This window comes from Rhineura floridana, chromosome 1 (assembly GCF_030035675.1).
Source record: "Rhineura floridana isolate rRhiFlo1 chromosome 1, rRhiFlo1.hap2, whole genome shotgun sequence".
Classification (NCBI taxonomy): Eukaryota; Metazoa; Chordata; class Lepidosauria; order Squamata; family Rhineuridae; genus Rhineura; species Rhineura floridana.
The window spans coordinates 45,779,356-45,799,960 of record NC_084480.1 but is presented as its reverse complement, the minus strand read 5'-3'; the positions used below and the strand labels follow the sequence as shown (position 1 = coordinate 45,799,960).

General features: G+C 39.9%; 2 protein-coding genes across 15 annotated transcripts in view; one reads left to right on the top strand and one right to left on the bottom strand.

Annotated features, from left to right (window-relative positions):
* Positions 1–3,735, top strand: part of SCAMP1 (secretory carrier membrane protein 1) — a 53,151-nt gene extending 49,416 nt beyond the window's left edge. For both annotated transcript variants that reach the window (XM_061620164.1, XM_061620155.1), the window contains one exon: positions 534–3,735. In XM_061620164.1, coding sequence (XP_061476148.1) covers positions 534–698 — 165 coding nt within the window. In that variant the 3' untranslated portion in view covers positions 699–3,735. The remainder of the gene's footprint in view (positions 1–533) is intronic.
* Positions 3,736–6,209: 2,474 nt separating this feature from the next.
* The window catches only part of LHFPL2 (LHFPL tetraspan subfamily member 2), a 145,877-nt gene continuing 131,481 nt past the window's right edge, over positions 6,210–20,605 (bottom strand). For all 13 annotated transcript variants that reach the window (XM_061620040.1, XM_061620021.1, XM_061619985.1 and 10 more), the window contains one exon: positions 6,210–11,444. In XM_061620040.1, coding sequence (XP_061476024.1) covers positions 11,188–11,444 — 257 coding nt within the window. In that variant the 3' untranslated portion in view covers positions 6,210–11,187. The remainder of the gene's footprint in view (positions 11,445–20,605) is intronic.

The following is a 20,605-nucleotide window of genomic DNA, read 5'->3' as shown; positions in this document are numbered from 1 at the left end:
CCTAATAAGTATTCTACATACTGAATCCCAAACTTTAAATATTTAGTTTTGTTTTGAATGGAACTATGTTACATGCAATACAAAGATGCCAGTAAGAATGGCATCCCCACCGCCAGTTCTTCATAAATTGTAGTATCGCTTGTCCCTTCTTGTGGTATCACATAATGTATTTCACTGTCCTTGCCAATGGCAGCCAGTGAGGGGGAGTGGAAGCAGGAAAGCATGCAATGTGATGATATCTCAACCCTGAATAAGTGACATGTTACAGGGCTTGAGGGAGTTTGCTGGGAGAATCCTGGTTTTGGCAACATCCCTGTGTTGCACTATGTACTATGTAGTTCTGCCCTTGGGTTCATGATAGTGTGTGGTAAATAAGATTGACCTACAACTGAATACTTCTTCGGAATTTCCGATTTGCTTACAAATATTTTGATGTCTAAAAAAATCTGTTAGGCATTATGTAAAACTTAGGTACTATTTTATTTCTTTTTTGAAAAGCATGTCTCATTATTTTAATTTGGGCTTCTTCACAGGTGCACGGTCTGTACCGCACAACTGGAGCAAGTTTTGAGAAGGCCCAACAAGAATTTGCAACAGGGGTGATGTCCAACAAAACTGTACAGACTGCTGCAGCCAGTGCTGCATCGACAGCAGCAACTAGTGCTGCTCAAAATGCTTTCAAGGGTAACCAAATATAGAAAAAAGAGATGAAAAATCACTACAATTTTCTGGCTGTATTTTCTTTTCCAGTCACTTACATAGTCTAAAAGACTTGCATTAAAAAGGCACACAGCATGTATGTCTCTTCAGCTGTGCATGGGCTAAAAAAGGAAAAGGTCATTGTTTCATTCCTTTATACACTTATTTATTCAAAGGTACTTCCTGGCTACTACTCTTAACTTAAAATTTTTCTATTTTTCTCCATTTTTTTGGAGAAGTGCTATATTTGGTGAAAAATTCAACAATGAATCTGAAATTGATATGGCAGCTTCTGGGGTCAACTTAAATGAATTTTAGGGAAATTCTTGTCAATAGCTCTCTCTGGAAACTTCCATTTTGACTTGAGACTAGCAATTTTGGATTAACTCCTTTTGTTCCTAACAACTTGCTTCCCTATTTTCTTAACATAAGGAACAGAGTAACTGACAGTCTTGAACGAGAAATTTTGGCTGCTGCTTCATAGCGTCAGCAGCTGATGAAGGACAAATGTAAACTTAAAATAAGTATGATAGATAATGTAAATTTCTTTTTTTAGGATAATAGGTCTTTTGATAAAAATCTGAGTTTGCATGAAACAGTTTTGACCATGCTGAGCTAGTGTTTTGGTCCAGAATTTGTCTCTACCACTATGGCCATAGTATTTTTTGGGATCTGTTTTCATGGTGTATGGTCTAATAACAGAAATTTTGGAGCACAGAATCTCACCAAAAGAATATGTAATGCAACATGTATTGAAAGGAAGTTAATTATGTTTAATCAAAGCTGAGTTATTGTGTATGCTATTTTTAATTTCAGTATTCATGTCTTAGGAAAACATATTGCTAAAGATCTGTTAACCAATATTTAGTACATTCTCATAGCTAGTCCTTTTTGACATGTGTTAAAATGCAGTGGAATTTTTGTTGCGCTTAAGAAGTCTGAATTTTTTTTTTAAGTGTGCACTTGTGTTGAACAATGGTGCTAACTCTCTAGCCATGTTGATCACTCTGTTTACTGCTTGTACAAACATCTGATTTAAATCTTTGATATACACTATCTGATTTAAATCTTTAAGATGGATCTTGGTCTCTAATCAGGCTCTTTTAAAACTGGAATTTAATTATGTACTTGAATTCTTTTTAACATACTTCAGCCTTCATATGTGATTTTAATCTGAATAAATGCATTTTATAAAATGCAAATGGAAGATGAGTTTTTAGTGTAATACTAATCAACTATGTGTGTTACATAGTTTTTACATTTTTAATTCATCTTTATTTTCTGAGTCTTATTTAGCTCTCATTTGAAGGTCATTTTTTTCATTTGACATTCTGAAGTATATGATTGCAACTTGAAACATATCTTGGATTAACTTCAAATGCGATTCAATTTCTGCCATTAAAGGCTTTTAATTATATACTGCATAAAAGTGTTACAATATAGCTCCCAGTTGTAAAGCACTCTGACCCAACATTTACTTGGAAAAATATTATTCAGCATGGTCTAGATCTTGGGTATGCTCACATATCTCAAATTGCAAACTTTACTTTATGGGGATAAACAATTTGGAAAAATTTAACAATTTCATTACAACAGTAAATACTAAAAAACAGACGATATGAGAATTATATTTTGTAAACAGTTTTCTGTACCTAAAGCAGAGGGCAGGTAGTACTATAGATGTAGTGAGTGATTTGATGTAATTATTTCTTCATCAGTAAGAGAAATTTTAGTTGTCTTGAGCTTGCTTTTATGTACACTTTATTTCAGTCCTTGATCCTTTATTAGTTGCCCTAATTCATTTTTGTTGCTAATCCTTTAAACTGAATTGGGGGGGCGGGGCAGAAGCAACTTTATTTGCAGTTTTTTAAAAAATAAATTGTTCTTGAATAACTTTTTTTCCTCAGGGCATAAAGCAGATTGAAACTTGAAATAGTTAAATGCTAGTTTGCAGATGACTTCTACTATTTTGGTCTAAGAAAACGAGAGCATATATTGACTGGTATGTCTACAATTTTACAAATCAGCATGTAGAAAATTGTCCTTCTGGGTTAAGTCAAGAGTAACAGAGTGAATTTCAGCATTGTCCCTAACTTCTAGTTTTTAGTTTTTGGCAAAAGGCTGTTGTATGTTAAAATACTTAACAATGGTATTAAAATATATTGGTTAACAAGTATATACCCATTATTTAAGTCATTTTGTAGTATCCAGTTGTGGCAAGTTTAGTTTAAAATACGAAAGTTTCAACACTGGAATGTCAGTACTCTGATTTACAATTTTGGCATTGGAGTTAATTATATGAGGGATATCTGTATATTTTGTAAATTACTGACAATGCTTTGCCATCCTGATGAATGTCATGGTTCTGTACAAATGGACACAGATCCTCTGATGTTGCATGTCTGGGTAGTTCAAAGGTTCTGCATATTTATTGTATTAACTCAGTGACATAGAATAAAATGTTTCCTGATTGTTTGCTCTGTATAGTTTTAAAACAAAGTAGGCACTTTTTGTAAACGGCAAGATAAAATGCAAGAAGATTAATATGTACAGAAAATATCACGTATTTGCCTCAGTCCAGCTCTAGTCATGTGTAGTTACACAGAGGCAGAAAGTAATTCAGTGCAGATAGAAAAGATCCAGTCGGATGTCCATTTAAATGTAAATATAGTCCGACTGTACTGCATTGCTTTCAAACTGTAGTGTGCCTGTGCATTCTTGTCCACTCTGACACTACCAGTCACATGTAGCTATGCACTGCTAGAGCTGGGTCAGGGAGTTGGTTTTTTGTAATCTGTATATAAATTCTGTGATTTCCTGCAATGGGAAAAGTATGTCAATTACCAGAACAACAAATCGGTACAATTAGAACTGGGTCTGGTTTAAGGAAGCACCCAGTAATAGTTGGTGTGTTTTGGTTTTGTGATGTAAATTGGAATCCTTAAAGAGAATGATTTGTCGGTACTGATGAAATCTAGAAGTATTAAATTTTGTCTGGGAACTTGTTGGAAGTAAAATGAAACCTCTGAAAACAAACCTACTTTGGTGGTATTTTTTTAATATCACTTTGCCACTGCTGTGGATGGCAGATTTCTCTACTGTGAGTCCTTTATGAATGCAGCAATAAAGTTTACTGTTAGTGACCATAATCCAGGAAAGTATATAATCATATAGACCTGTGGGGCCTTTTGGCCTTTTTCCCCCTTTTCAGAACCTGCCTTGTGTTGTCATACAGCAAACTGCATCTAGATTTAAAGGTATGTTTGATACGCATTTCAGAGGGTTGGGTGCTATGGAAAGACATAAAGAAACTCCTGTATGTACCTGTAAAAGCTATCTAGATTAGCTTTCTAAAAGATTTGTATGACTAAACATTCTATGTTCACACTATAGCGACCTTATAAAGATAGCATTCCCAGAACAGGGCAGACATTATCATCAATTAACACATGGGATGTCTGTTCTTCTGGTAGCTGCCATAACAGGTCAAAGGTTATAGCCAGCAGTTTGCTCGATGGTCACAAGCAGGGCTGTGGAGTCGGTACGCCAACCCTTCGACTCCAACTCCTCTATTTTTCTACTGTCCGACTCCACCCAAAATTGCTTCCAACTTCACAGCCCTGGAAAGGGCTGTAAATGTCTTCTTTAATTGGAAGCTCTCATAGGAGCATTTTTATCGCTGCCTGAATATGCGCTCATCTTGGCATCACAGCATTTGTCTTCATCTGGGTCCTGTGTCATACACTGACACACAAAATGTTTTCCATCTTGAGTTATGGTGAAATGCTCAACTACAGCTGACTTCATGGGAAGCTTCTTCGACATTTTGAATTTATATTTTAAAAAATTTGTCAATCAAAATTTATTTTGAAGTCGGAGTCGGTACATTTCTACCGACTCCGACTCCACCCAAAACTGCTTACGACTCCACGACTCCGGCTCCACAGCCCTGGTCACAAGATTGGTGTGTGGGAAGCTTCTGGAAGCAACTCTAGAATTTATGGGATATTGCAGAGCTGGAAAAGGTGCAGAAAGGGGCAACCAAAATAAGCAAGGGGTGGAATACCCTGTGAGAAAAGGTTACAATGTTTGGGTCTTTAGTGGGGGTGGGGAGGAAAGTTAAGGGAAACATTATAGAGGTTAATAAAAGTTATGCATGGTGTGGAGAAAATAAAAACCCCTTTCTCCCTCTCTCATAATACTGGAATCTGGGGCAACCCAATAAAACTGAATGGTGGGAGAGTCAGAACAGACCCAAGCACATAGTTCTTTACACAGCACATAGTTAAAACCATAGAATTTGCTCCCACAAGATGTAGTGATGGCCACCAACTTGGACAGCTGTAAAAGGAATTAGACAAATTCATGGAGTTATCAATGGCTACTAGCCACAATGGCTGTGTACTGGCTCCAGTGTTGGAAGTAATATACATCTAAATACCAGTTACAAGGAATCACAAATGGCAATAGTGCTGTTATGTACATGCCGTTGCTGGTCCTGCTTGCTGGCTTCCCATAGGCATCTGGTTGCTGGGCAGCATGCAGCAAAATGTGTAAAGATGATTTAATTATTGCTCTGTTCTTTTAAATGCCGCATTTAAAGACAGCTGCCATCAGAGATGGAGCAATCTCATGATTGAACAAAGAAAGCCTCAGTGACCACAAAGACTGGCTCTTCTAAGTCTCAAGCTTCACCCTCAGTCTTTGTCCCTTGCAAATATTGAGCCAGATGATCAAAGATACACTCTGAAACCCAAGACTCTGTTCAAGCAGGCAACATGTAACTAGCAAAGTTAGATTGACTTTTTGCTTTCATTTCAAGTCTGTGTGATTTGATGCTTGTTTTCCTTTTTCTTTGCCCTGCCCCCATTTCTCAAATGACTTTTTTAAATACTTAGGGTATCTAGCTTCATTAGTTTAAAAAGGAATTTCCCACTGAAATCACCCTCATGTTCTAAGACTGCATGGTTATTAAACAAAACCTCGTGAAATCTTTAGAACACAAGGGCTAGCTTAAGTTCTGTGTCTACATGGCTATGGAAAAATTAAGTCAAAGGTGCTCTTTAGCCTAGCTCTAGGGAAACCACATGAAGAAAGTCTTTGGAAGTATGTCTTGGAAACTCCCTAAGTAGCTGGACTGCCTAGGTTGTCTCAAAAGATTCAGCCTGATTGGTGGCAGCTACTGTGATTCCTTTTCTTGCAATAAGGGGGGCCACCAGTAGCTTCTTCCTCCAGATCTGTAACACTTTTTAAGCAGCTGCATAATTTCCTATGGAGATGCATGGGAGTTCATTGAGCTGGGGAGCATAGAAAGCTAGAACTCCTATGCACTCTGGAATGAAAAAACATTCCTGAGCATCCTTGGGAGGGTTCAAGCTGTCCTGGAGGTTCCAATTCCTGTCCTGTTTTACAGATACCTTGGCTTGTGTGTCTTTTAAGTTGATGAGTGCTGAGATTTTGCCATGATATTCCACACAATATCAGAAATGATTTCTCAAAAAACTTTAGGGGTTAATAACTATTTATTAGGCAAAGAAGTTACTATACTGTAGACAAATTAAATTAGCAATACAGCTCAACAACAATGTCCTTTACTGTGTTTAGCAGACTACAGAACATCAAACATCCCTCCTTCACTCTTACGTTGATGAGTTCATTAGCTGCTGACTATCTGAATAACCCTTCACATTTAGGCTATAAATAAGTCTGAATTACCCAGAGATCAGAAGATGCTGGAAATCCATAATTCTAATTATTATTAACCCCACTTTCATTCTAGTGAGGGTTTTTATAGAACATGGTTGATGCTTAATAAATGTGAAATAGTATTAGAGTAGCTTTATTTGCCCATGGAACATCCACCACTTTGTCCCTTTCAAACTATCTCATTTCCTAATCCTCTTGTTATTGCACATCTTGCACCATGTGTATCTTTTACATGTTACCCTCTGGAAAGAGCAATGGCACATAACACAATACATGTCTACAAAAAATTGAGCTACGCGTTGAAGAAATATTTAAGTACTTTTCTACACATTTTTAGCTGTTTAGAGCACAGGTCTAAAACACACCAACCATTTCTTGAGTTAATGTAACATACATTAAGAAGCAGTCACATATGTCCTCTTGTGAAGCTGACATACTTCATTTAAAAAGTATCCTTCATTAAAATTAAAAAGCCTTTTTTAAACCATAGAATGCAGTTTGGAAACTTTTCAAGATTCCTTGTACATTGATGTAAACTTTATGGATGGTAAGGCAAGCATGAGGCTGTGCTGTTGATGATAATGGGTGTAAATGTGACAAAACCAACCATGCCATAACCTTTTTCTTGGAAATATGTACCATCTCCCAATTCATATTCCAGTTTTCATTATCGGTGCATAAGAAAAGTACATTGTGCCATGTACAGACAGCTACTGTTTGGCTATTGAAGTGTTTATTTGCAAAAGAGTAGATTCAGTGATTGAAATCTCAACAATGTAAATAGAAATTCTGTTGAGACAAGATTATCCTTGAGAAATCTCCCGGCCCCCCAACGCTATAATGTATAATCCTGCATGTAGGATTGTGCCTGCACATTTCTGACATAGGACTTTCTGGAAAGCTCTATAACGGAGAAAATAGTTCGTTTTCTAGAGCATACTACACTATGTGATGGGCAGGATGGGCATTCCTGCACTCAGCTCCTTTTTGACTATGGAACCCCTCAGAGTTTTATAGGTAACCAATGCTATACTTGAACAAACACAATTTTGGGGGTGGTATTCAGTTTCATTTTTGCATTAGCACCAAGATATTTTCTCCCTCTCTTCCCCCGTGTGTTCCCTGCACCACTCCCAAATCCTCCCCAAAACAGATTTACGGAGTGCAGGCAGAGGAGAGGGGGAGATCCTTGCACTGAGAGTACAATCTTCTTAGTGCTACATTCAATGCAACCCTTGGTAGCAAGTACAGTAAAGCTTCATCTTAGCAGGATATAACATTCAAAACACCTTTACTTTCCCAATTATGTGGTAAGAGTTAGCAGGGTCCAGGTTCCATAATGTACATGATTCCCATGTTACTGTGCTTTCAGTCCATATCACTGTAGGATTCACTTAGCATTCGCAGTCTACAACATTGTGATTCATGTACATTAGAACGTAGAGTTTATAACTAAACCAAATTTCACTTCAGTGGTGGTTAAAGTTTTATCTACCATACTGAATTTAGAGAAATTTAAAGAAATCTTAATCAGTTTAAAGCTGCATCATTGACTAAAGCTGCAATCCAGTACACACTTACCTGGGAGCAAGGTCCATTGAACCCAATGGCGCTCATTTCTGAGTAGACATGTATTGGATTGCCCTGTAAAACTCAAAAGATTGATCCATCTAATTTGCATATAAAGTTACAAAGAAAACTGTGTTTAGATGCATACATGTGTCATAACAAGCACTGCAGAGGCATTCACTCCCATCTCTTTCACAAAGGAAGGAACACCTCTTTATAAAGTAGTGCCTGCCATGCTTTTTTTTTTTTTTAAATCTGCTGATCAATTCATGGAGGGTGGGTGATCCTTTTTTTTTTAAAATGACAGCTCAAAAGCTGCAGCACTACATATGGGATAACCAAGTAAACAATTAAACAATGTTTCATTGGGTCAAGGAGCTCCTTAAGATAGTTTTCAAGAGCACACTATAAATTTAGTCTGTTCTATAAAGGGTAAATTTTTGACTGCCCTGCCTCTAGATACATTAATTTCTGATTTTTAGTGAAGTCATTCATGATGATTTTACCTGATCAATTTGAGGATGGAAGTTGTTAGTCTGCAATGCCTTAGTAGTTTGGTTGGAGAAAAAGACAGAAATGTAGACTTCTCCCTGATTCAAACAGAATCTAGATGAGTGAACACCCAATTTCCCCAACATTTTCATTTCCAAAAGCCCTACCATGGCATTCCTAAACAGCCTTTCAAATGCTTATATCTCAAAAAGCAGTTTCAAGGTTAAGTGGAAGAGCAATTGAAAGGAAAATGGGGGGGGGGAAGAGTCATGAAACCAATGATTGAACCAGGACTCTTCTCCTTTTTAAACAGCTGTTATGGCTAATCTACAAACTGGCGTTATGAGGAGAAGGGACTTTAAAGAGCAGTTGTGTGTTTTTAAAAGGTGGAAACTGAATCCACATTCAGAATAAGCACACACCTGGATCCCAGCCATAATAAGTATAGCAATATTCATGTGGGGGCACCAATGTGAAATGTGGTAAAATCACATCTTGTAATAACATTGACACACTCAAACGCAAACATTTCAATAGCCCTGTGTCCTTACTGAAAACGCATTCTGAGCTTTAAAAGGTTGGTTCTAACTGAACCTCAATGTTTCAACATAGCGGGTTTATGTTACAGTACCAACAAGTAGAGTAAATTGGAGAACAGCAGCATGGACATTCCATGTGCTTTAAGAGGAAGCCCTTTTAAATGGTTGGAACCTACCATGTTCTACGAGAGATTCTACCTCAGATTTGCACCATTTGTAACCTATCAAGCCAAGCATAGCTCACAGCTATGTATTTTGGCCATTAAGGCCTTGCTAAATAACCCCCCTGCCTAAAACAGGGAAGGATTACTGAGCACCTGGCAGGGACACAATAGGAGGCTACATTTGGCTTGGGTCACAAGTTACTCTACTCTACACCTTTGTAAACAATGGGATAATGTTTAAGTCTTCTGGATTTTCAGGTTAAGTAACTTGGTTGTGGGTTGTTGTTTGTAAGACTCTATCCTCAAAGAGGAAAGACTTGTTTGTTCTATTATCATACTTCACAGTCTTTAAAGTCTTAATATATGTCAATATTCACCATGCTGTGTGTGGGTAGTACATCTCATCTTATGCTGCTATTAATGGGAGTGTGCACATGTTTTAAACAGGAGAAATGGTGGCAGACATTGCAACAGCTCTACAAAAACAAGTTAACTTTTGTTGACCAAGTCAGTGCCTTCATCAGCACTGTTGGTAGAGAACAGATCAGCCAGATCACCAAAGATGCTAACAACCCACAGAATGTGTATGTAGATAGTTGTGACTCATTTATGTACTACTTTATAGCAGTGGTTAAAAGAGCAGCAGCATGCACAATAATCCTGAGTTAGAGGAGTAGACACTAAAATACATTCCTTTTTATTGAAAATTTCATTTTTGTTTTTTAAAGAAAATATGGTAGAAATAAGTGGTTATCATTAGTGGTTTTGATGTAACACTTTAGTCTCCATCTGCTGTGAGTTCTTCCTACCCAAAGGTACAATAAAAGATATCAGTGTTAATAAGGTTAATCTAATACTTGAACATCTGGATATTGGCAGTTATCCCTTCATTATATGTCCACCATGGCAGCACCCTGTTCTTTTGTAATGGGTTTTCAAAAAATTTTAGGGTTGTGGAAAAACAACCCAAGTGTATTCACTGTCTCATGGAAAAACATCATTTGTGGAAAGTCATTAAGCTCACTGTACTCATCAGCATGTAATACAGTGGTAAAAAGGGCTTTCAGAAGTATTAAAACTTAAAGACAGATTCTATTAAGTGATGATTTGGTTACTTTAGGCACACAATCTGTGGCAAGGTGAGCATGATGACAGTTTGTACTTCAAAAAGAAAAGGCAGTTTTAAGGTACCCTGTGAGCACCAGTATCAACTGTGTTCATTACTGTCCTCCGGAAAGCACACCTTCAGGAGCTCAGTACTACAACCGCTACACCCTAAGACTTGCTTCATCTACCTACATTTACACAGATAAACTGATTTCAGAATGTTACTACTTGCCAGTGCTTATGAGACCAAAACAATTTAGTTTTCACTCTGGCTGGTGCTGTATACTATGCTAGCTTTGACTGTAGCTCTGTTTCACATGTTTACTAGGTGAAGTATTGCTTACAAGCTCTAGTTCAAATGAAAACCCCTTCCTTGTAAGCTTCATTTAGAATCTCTGCATGTTTCCTACACCCAAGTTTTCCCCGTGTCCTATTTCAAAATAAGTGGTTGTGTGACTGTCTTTTTCTAAATGTAGCCTGAAGAACTGCTGTGGGGATATCACCAAGGTGACTCCTAAAATCCTTGAACTTGAAGCCTGATTACATTACCCTTCTGTACATATTGGAAACATTGACTTGTATTGAGCAATATGCTTTCAAGGATTCCTTTGCAGTCCTTCATGCTGATGAACAAAAAGGAGAACTGACCGCTTCCAAAACGGTTAGGCACTGTTCATAGAAATCTGAAGTTAAACAGGTGTGTGTTGTAGTATCCTTCCACTGCAGCCAGGTGCCAGAATGCTGACAAAATTAACATTTTCTTCTTATGCTGCTGCTGATAGTCCTCAGTGCCCATCAAGTGACACTATAATGCGTGAGCTCCAAAAGGCTTTTGTGCGTGTCTCCATCACCTCCACTAGGTCCATTTAGTAACCAATTCTGCTGAGGGATGAAAAGGTTCTCTTGAGTCATTAAAGGAGGCAGATGAGGCTTTTCCCTTCTTCAATCTCCTCCTGTACTTTGTCGCTGGAGGTGGCAATTTCAGCTTGAGCGGAGAAGACTGCACAGATGAATGTCAGAACAGTGCCACCAATTGCAGTGTAGAAAGCCCAACCCAGAGAACAGTCACCAAGTTTATAAGCAGAAGCATAATGTCCGCAATAGCTTATTGCCTTCTCACAACCCCAGCCAGCAGGGTATAAGATCAAACCTAGGATAAGGAAGAGACCTACCAAGAAGAATATAAGAATAGTTAGAACAAAGGTGCAATACATTTATGCAAATCAAACAGTGGCACAAAAAGTAACCCCCTCTCTCCTTCACAGTTTTCAGTAAGCAAGATGCACAATGGCTTGGCCTACAAGCTACAGCCCTGCAGAAAATGCTGTTTATAGCACAACTTTGCTGGCTTGGCATTCTAAATGTGGCTAAACATTTAAACAGAGGAAAAGGTGGACATTGCTGCTGTGCTGTTGGCTAAATCCAGAACGACTTGGCAAAATGGGAAATGGAGTAAGACAAAAGCTGGATCCCATAATTATTACATCTCAAATAAAAAATGAAGTATGACTGGGCAAGCTTGCCCTCTCTTGGTCGGCTTGATTTTTAAGTCTCGGTAGGCATGTGACATCTGAGGATCTGACTGTGCTCTGAACCTACACCTCTGACTGGATTCCACAGAGCCAAAATAATTTAGCTTCAGGTCTGGCTGCTTACTCCCCCCCCCCCATAGCTCCATGCCTTAAGTATGTTTATTGAACAACGTATTGCATACAAGTTCCTCTTGAAATGAAAATCCAAAGGGCCCACTCTCTTTCCCCTCATAGCTTCAAGCTGGATCCCTGCTTCTTTCTGAGACACAACTTTTTCACAAGTGCTGTTGTGTACAAAATATTCTATGCTTCAAAAACCAAGCACTCTGAAAAAATGCTGCCGCTAACGAAGCGCCAAAGTTTATGCTGGAGACTCTGGAGCAGACAGTCAACAACGACTCAGAATTGTGGGGTCTGCTGCAGCCTTACCAGCACCTCATCTGCGGGGGAAAACAGAAGCGCCCAGCAGCTGCCCCCACCGAACTGCCTGAGCCCGCTGGCACCATGCCAAAAACAGGGAAGCAACTGTTCGACCAGCAGCAACAACTGGAACACCAGAACAACATCAGAAGGTGTGGGGGAGGGGGAGCGCTCCTCACCGCCACTTTCCGGCGCAGGGCCTTCTGCTCAGCAACAGCCACTGCCATTGCATTCTTGTCCTCCTCCTGCTCTAAGCAGGACCCAGGTCCTTGCTGCCACTTCTTCAACAACAGCCTGGTGCGGGGCCTCCTGCATGGGGCCTCCCAGTGTGGGCGTCTCCTGTTCAATAACAGCCTGGTGCGGCCTTCTCAACAACAGCCTGGTGCAGGGCCTCTTGTGCAGGGCCTCCTGCCTGACAACAGCTGCTGCCTCCACGTCCTTCTCCCCCTCCTGCTCCAGGCAGGGCCCAGATCCCTGAGCCCAAGCTTCCACAGCTGCCCTCCGACATAAACTGCCATCAGCAGCAGAAGCCTGGGGAGCAGCAGCTGAGCGAGCCCGAGGACATGGAGAGGAGACAATACTGAATCAGCAAACAGCTTCGCTGTAATAAATGCCTGTTGCCCTTCTGCCTCTTGAGAACTGCCGCCCCTGCTAACACCACCTCTTCTTTCTTGGAGGTGCCAATAATGATGTTGTTTCTATTTAATTTAAATTTAAATGTATTGTTTATATTGTATCTTACTGTATTTTTATACCTGTGTTTATTTTTTTTATAAGTCGCCTTGAGGGCCTTTGGCTGAAAAGCGGGGTATAAATAAAATTTAATAATAAAATTATTATTATTATTAACCGTCCCATTAATATCACTGCACAAAGTCATTCCACTGTGGGAGAAATGCTTGGTGAATCCACCTTTTTAATTGTACCATGTAAAATGAATCAACAAGCAACACTGAAAGCTACCATTCTGCAGCATTAAATATATTCCTATTTCCCCCACCCTCAGCTGCTGCATGAAGCCTGAAGGTTTCTCTAAGCTATAAATCACAGCCAGTATCTGTTTCTTAGTAAATCTCCAGGGTAAGAACAGCTGTGAGTGCTACTTTCTGTCTCATTCAAGGCAAATTAAGATTGTACATGCTCCAGTACATTACAGTTTCTTAATTACTGGGATAATGCCAGCCAGCTGAGAAAAACAACTCAGATTTCACTTTATATCAAGCAGGACTATGAACTATCAGTAGGCTCAAACTGTGCCAGACCCTGCAACAAAGTCCTTTAGCAAACATTTCTTAAATAAAAAGAGAGAACCTGCATTATCTCTAGCCTTTTATCATTTTGTTTGTTGCAGAAACCCATATATGAATTATGCCCCAGTCTTAACTTTAGGGATTTTTCTGTGTACTGAGTCAGGAACAGCCAAAAACATTGTGTAGTGTTTCCTGTCAGAATGCCTGTGTCACTGCAAGTATAAAGTATTGCTTAATCTTGGACAGACCAGGATAAACTGGGCTTTCATCCTGCTGAGCCCACCAACTGTGACAGACTAAACATCAGAAATCCCCTTCCTGATGTCATCAGAAGTTCCTTTGTCAGTGTGCTACAGCATCACTCTTCTGATTGGGAGACCTACCATCACAGCAACAGAAGTTTGAAAATTACAGTTTTCAGCTCCAAATGTCATTTGAAATGGCTTTTATCTACCAAAACCAGGATACACCAATCTAAGTGTATCTTCTCTAATCAGAATCTATTTTATGCATGCAAGTTGTAAGAAAACACAACTCGAGCATAACCTCTGGGGATGTATGTAGACTCCAAACATTTCCTGGTCATGGGAAATTCAGCTCCAAAGAATTGTGGGGGTTGTGGTTTGGTGAGCTGACCCCAGAACTTCAATTTTCTGAGGACAGGGAATGAAACCTGTGTTATAAATATATCTTATCTTGCTGTTTAGCAAAGACCTGACAGCTTTAGGGGAGGGGGTGTCAGTGTATTTTCTCACATTTTTTACCCAGAACTATTTAACATTCTAAAATAAACCAGGGGCAGCTTGCATGCTAAAAAGCAATGTGTCCACACTGCCAAAAAAAATCAGGTTCTTTTTAAATGAAAGCTCTAATAATATACAAAGTCATCCTCTACTCATCTTTCAGCTTGTGGCCTTAGCTTTCAAAATATTCAGTTAATATTATCTAGCGAAATCAGCTGATAGAAGGATACCATTCCAAACATTCCTTGTGGGCAAAGGTGCTCACATTTATGCAAGTGCTTCATCACTCACTTAATTAGAAGGGATGTGTAGACAGAGCAGCTGCCTCTGTTTTCATGAATGTGTAGAACGTGCACATTTCCATGTACGTGCACACTTTGGACTGGGTCTTTGACAGATGTGGCACTTTCCACTGCAACTATGAAACCATTTCCACAAACTCAACAATGGTCCCAGATCAGTGGTAGTAACTTTCCTCCCTGTCTTGCTAAACAGAATGGGAGAATATTAATACTGCAAAAAGAGTCTGTCTGTGAAACGTATACTGGAGGATTGAGAACAGGCATTCGCTCTACTGCAAAGTGAGTGTAGCGTCCTCTCAAAGCTCCACATTCAGCTAAGGCAGGAAATATTTGTTCTCTTAAGATGCCAGTGACTTAAAATTGTCAGTGACTATTTGCTAATTGTTAATTATTCTGCTAATTGTTAAAATGGCAACAGATTCAGCGGCCAAGTGTGATCTGCCCACTCCTGCACCCTGGCCTTGCCTAGCTTTCATATCTGCTGAGCTTCCCTCCCACCCACCAGGAGACTGACTTCCAACCTGCTGCCCACATACTTCTTGTTCCTAGTATGTTGCTTTAGATACTGGGCCATCACTGCCACAGCCAGACCCAGAGGATGTTGTTGAGATTTAGGCAACTAAGAACCAGGAACATGCACAATTTTATATACCTCTATCATGTTTTCCCAGAGACTTGCCTTTTATTTTTCACAGCTGCCACACATTGGGTCAACAGTTTCATCAAGCTATCCACCATGACCCCAAGATCACTTTCCTGGTCAGGCAGTCAGTTCAGACATTGTGTGTGTGTGTATGCGGTTCTGGATTTTTTTGCCTAACTTCATTTTATACTTGCTTACACTGGACTGTATTTGCCATTTTAATGTCCACTCACTGAGTTTGGAGGTATCCTTTTGGAGTACCCTTAGCAACCTCACTGCTCACGCCTAACTTATTTCCGAAAAAGTTAACAAGCACCAGTCCCAATACAGATTCTTAGGGATTCCACTTCCTAGAATCCTTCATGTTTGACATCTGATGAAGAACCTCGGGAACTCATGGAGTACCCCAGTACAACTGAGGACCCCGAGAAACCCGCACATCCTCGGCCCTGCCTTGATCCCCAATTTGCCCTTTCATCCCACCCCCACCCACTGGGACTCAAGAGCAAAGGTTACTTAATGTCCAGCTTCTTCACCAGCTGAGGTCCTGCTCTTACTTCAGCTCCCATGCTAGGTGCTGGTTCTGGACACTTAGTCAAATCACTCTCAGCCTAACCTCTTAGGAAGCTGCCTTATACCAAGTCAAAGCTTTGGTCTACCTAGCTCAACACTTCCCGAGAAATCTGGGACCTTTGCATGCTCTACCACTGTGTGGCAGCCTTTCCTAGCAATGTAAGGATAAATTTAGCCAACCATGAGCTCCTTCGATGATGGCTGGGATCCAAATGTAGGAGTAGATCCCAGTAGAATCATTGGGATTTGTTTCTGAGTGCACAGGCTTGGATGGAAAATAAAGAATAACACACTTTCCCTGCTGTTTCTTTTAGTCATGGTATTGACTTGTGGGAGCACCACCACACTAGAAGATGTGAAATAGTCCACAACTGTTCTTAGAGGAATTTCCTCCAGTACTGATCACCTGCCAGACATTTTGCTCACAGCTGGACTAGTGTCCACTAAAAATGGAAGGCCGCGAGAGTTACTCTTGCTATATAAAAGTGACAAAACTAATTCTTCCAGCCTCCACAATTCTCAGCACATAGCTTTGATAATACGTTGGCGTACTGCATGTACTGGTAAAAGAGCTTCTACTAGAAAGCAGGCAGAGGATTTAAAACTCTTGCCTCCTTGTAATATACTGTATCAGACAACAAATCCAGGAGTTATTTCAAGGCAGCTAAAATATTTTTAATTTTTTTAAAAAAGCAACAAGAGAAAAGAGTAGGCAATCCAATACTTTTTGTCAAACAAGCACACCTCTTTAAAGTGCTCCCAGAATGACAGCAGCAGATAATTGCTTTTGACAGTTCTCTGGTTTTGGGGATGATTTGTTTTTCATTTGTGGTGTAGTGGTTAAGGTGTTGGACTACAACCTGGGAGACTAGCGTTTGAATCCCCACACAGCCATGAAGCTCACTGGGTGACCTTGGGCCAGTCACTGCCTCTCAGCCTCAGAGAAAGGCAATGGTAAACCATCTCTGAATACTGCTTACCATGAAAACCCTATTCATAGGGTCACCATAAATCAGAATCGACTTATGAAGGCAGTTCATTTCCATTTTCAAAGACGCAAATGGTAAATGACAGTTATTTTGCAGTACTCTGGATTTCTGCAAAGCTTGTCTATCATTTGTTATGTAAGCTAAACTAACAGCATCATCAGATTTTTGAAATTTGGCTTCAGATTAATTCTGAATTTAATCTGTATGACATATATTTTGACTACTTAGGAACTAAGATTAAATGCTTAAATATTTGTTAGCAAAATAGTTTAGCATTATTAAGCATAGTATTATAAAAAAGGTATGTCTCCAGACAGCCATTCTATCCATACCCATTAAAGACAAGTTTTAAGAAGCGAATTTCTTCCTTCTCTACCTTTATATCTCCCACTAATTAGGTTGCTTCTGTAATTTAATTGAAGAACATTAAATTACAAGTCCTTCAATTCTTACATATTGAAGTATCCAGGACTTAATAGTTTATGATCCTTGTGAAGGTCTTATACAATACAATGTGGGGAAGAAACTGAGTAGTTAATTCAGTACCTTTACTTTAAGTAGGCTCTCAATGGCTAGAGCCAGCTTTGGAGAAAATGTTAAAGTTAAGTTCTGTATTTGCAGGTGTACCTCCACTTTTTAAGTGATTGCTACTTGATCCTTAGGGTTAGATCAAAAATTAACACAGACACAATTTACTCCTCCAAAAGCAAAGAAAGGAAAACAGAAATATACTGTGCTTCTAGCCACAAACTGACTTAGAAAATGAATAAAAACAAGAAGTTGTCCATATAAATTTGAAGGGAAGTGGATGTAGCAGCAAGAGCAAAGATCATGCTTAAGGAACTAATTGGGATGTACTTTTTTACTTGAGTTTTCAAAGAATCACGGAGTTAAAGCGGCCTGTAAGGCCATCGAGTCCAACCCCCCTGTTCAATACAGAAATCCAACTTAAAGCATACCCGACAGATGGCTGTCCAGCTGCCTCTTGAATGCCTTGTGTTAGACAGCCTACCACCTCCCTAGTAACTGGTTCCATTGTCGTACCACTTGTAACAGCTAGCAAGTTTTTCCTGATGTTCAGTTGAAATCTGGCTTCCTGTATCTTGAGCCCATTATTCTGTGTCCTGCACTCTGGGAATATTGAGATCCTGGCCCTCCTCTGTGCAACCTTTCAAGTACTTGAACAGTGCTATCATATTTCCCCTCAATCTTCTGTTCTCTAGGCTAAACATGCCCAGTTCTTTCAGTCTCTTCTCATAGGGTTTTGTTTCCAGTCCCCTGGTCATCTTCATTGCCCTCCTCTAAACCAGTTCCAGTTTGTCTGCATTCTTCTTAAAGTGTGGTGTTCAGAACCGGATGCAGTACTCAAGATGAGGGCCAACCAGAGCCAAATAGACGGCAACCAATACTTCATGCTATTTGGAAACTACACTTCTGTTAATGCAGCCTAATGCAAACCTTTTAAGGGTTTTATTTGGAGCTCGAGCAATGTAACAAGAACTGTGGCTAATTGGATACTGCTGAGGAAACTTTATAGGCCAGGCTTGAAGGCAACAATCCTCCCCAACTGTTTGGCCCTAACACCTGGTGTTCAGAGGTCCACTGCTTCTGAACCCTGAGGTTTCATTTAACTATCAGGGTTCATAGTCATTGAACATAAGGAACAACATCAGTGTTGAAAGTGAAGAACTCCAATAAAGTTCAGCACTGAAATTCATCATCACACATCACTCTGACTGCCATGCACTGTATTTGAGCAATGCCAGACTAGCAGCAGCAGTTTTCCAATGACAAAAAGCAGATCCCTCTGGCCTGATCTTGGAAACTCCTTCAGAGCATAGCTACCCAGCTGTTTATTTGGATAAGCAGAAACACCATATTTAGTTCTGACCGTCTCTTGTACAGCTGTTGTTCTGCTGCATTAAACAGCAGAGTATACTGGCAAAGCTGAACACTGACTGCAAATCCAGAAATGATCCCCTCCCATTTACTACTGAACCTGAGGGGCATTTGCCTGTCAAAAATGCCACTAAGAAAACAGAAATTGGCTAAATGGGATCAATGGAGTGTCAGTGTTGAAAACACGCAAAGCCCATGCTGTATTAGTGAAACAAACGGGGAAGACAGAAAACATGCACAGGTAGCTTTCACCAGCTCAAAAGGCCTTTTACCCGTTTCAAGTATAATAGGGTATTGGTGCTTATGGTCTCCATTTCATCAAATGCTAACTAAAATACCCTCTTATCCCAAGCCGATCAAAATGCAAAATGTCAGAATGTGTTTTTGGATAGAGAATATCTGCACATACCCAGTACTAATTCAGACCCATAAGTGTCAACTAATGACCCTTTTTTTAGCAATTATTTTGCATTAAACATTAATCAAGTAATTAAAATAGGTATTTATTTTGAAGGATTCCAATGAAGGTATTTTAATGACTGTATTCTTTTTCCTTTTGATTAAATAAACATGTGGCTTAGAAAACAGTCTTCAAAATGTAGCTCAAATCAAGAAATTTACATAGAGCATTATCACTACCAGTGTCAGTAAATAAAAAGGGGCAGCATTCACTAAAATCAGTCCATATTTGCTAGAGATCTTACTAGTTTATCCAATAGTCCTTGTGGCCCTGGCCTTCGGAGACCAGAAGCTGAGACCCCTCTTTTCACAAGGACTACACAAACTTATCTGTTGACTTATTTTCAGTTATCACATTTAGTTATCCTGCCCTTCGTCTTATACCATTTTATCTTCACACCAGTCCTCGGGAACTTTGTGGAGAAGTGGAAATCCCAGACGCTTCTGGAAGCGGAGAGAGGCTACTCTGGATAGGCTCCAATTCCACCTTGGAAGTTAAGAGCAGCAGGACTGTATACTACTACACCAAATCAGTCCAATTAAGGGACTGTCTTTATAAAAGTAGACTCACAGAATAGAATCACATAGTTGGAAGGGGCCTATATGGTCATAGAGTTCAATCCCTTGATCAATGCAGGGATTCAAGTTAAAGTATACCCAATAGATGACTATCCAGCTGCCTCTTGAATGCCTCCAGTGTTGGGGAGCCCACCATCTCCCTAGGAAATGGTTCCATTGTTGCGCCACTCAACAGTTAGGAAGTTTTCTCCTGAGGTTCAGCTGAAATCTGGCTTCCTGCAACTTGAGTGCATTATTCCATGCCCTGCACTCTGGGATGAACAAGAGATCCTTGCCCTCCTCCATGTGACCTTTCAAGTACTTGAAGAATGCTTTCATATCTTCTTTCAGACTTCTCAAAGCTAAACGTGCCCAGTTCTATCAGTCTTTCCTCATATGGCTTTGTTTCCAGTGCCCTGATCATCCTTGTTGCCCTCCTCTGAACCTGTTCCAGTTTGTCAGCATCTTTCTTAAAGTGTGGTATCTAGAACTAGATGCAGTATTCAAGATGAGGCCTAACCAGTACCAAACAGAAGGGAAATAGTGCTTTACGGGATTTGGAAACTATGTGAGACCGAAGCAGAAGTCCACAAATGAATTGCTCAGCTTGCAACTTTCAAATGCACTTTTAACTTCCAGTGAACCCCTTTCCCTTCCCTTTCCTTTCCTAAAGCAAGTCAGGGACTCCACAAACCACCATGTCCTGACTTTCCATTTCAAGCCACCCCAGATGTGAATCTGTCTCTAGGAGAGCCTTGGAGGCAAAGGTCAACATGCCTCTGAGTACCTGTTTCTGGGGATCACAAGTGGGAGAGTGGTGTTGTGCTCATGTTCTGCTAGCTGGCTTTCCGTACAGAAATGTGGTTGGGACAGTGAGAACAGTATGCTGGACTAGATTGTAGTCCACTGGTAGTACATGCCCTGGTCACCTCTCGTTTAGACTACTGTAATGCGCTCTACG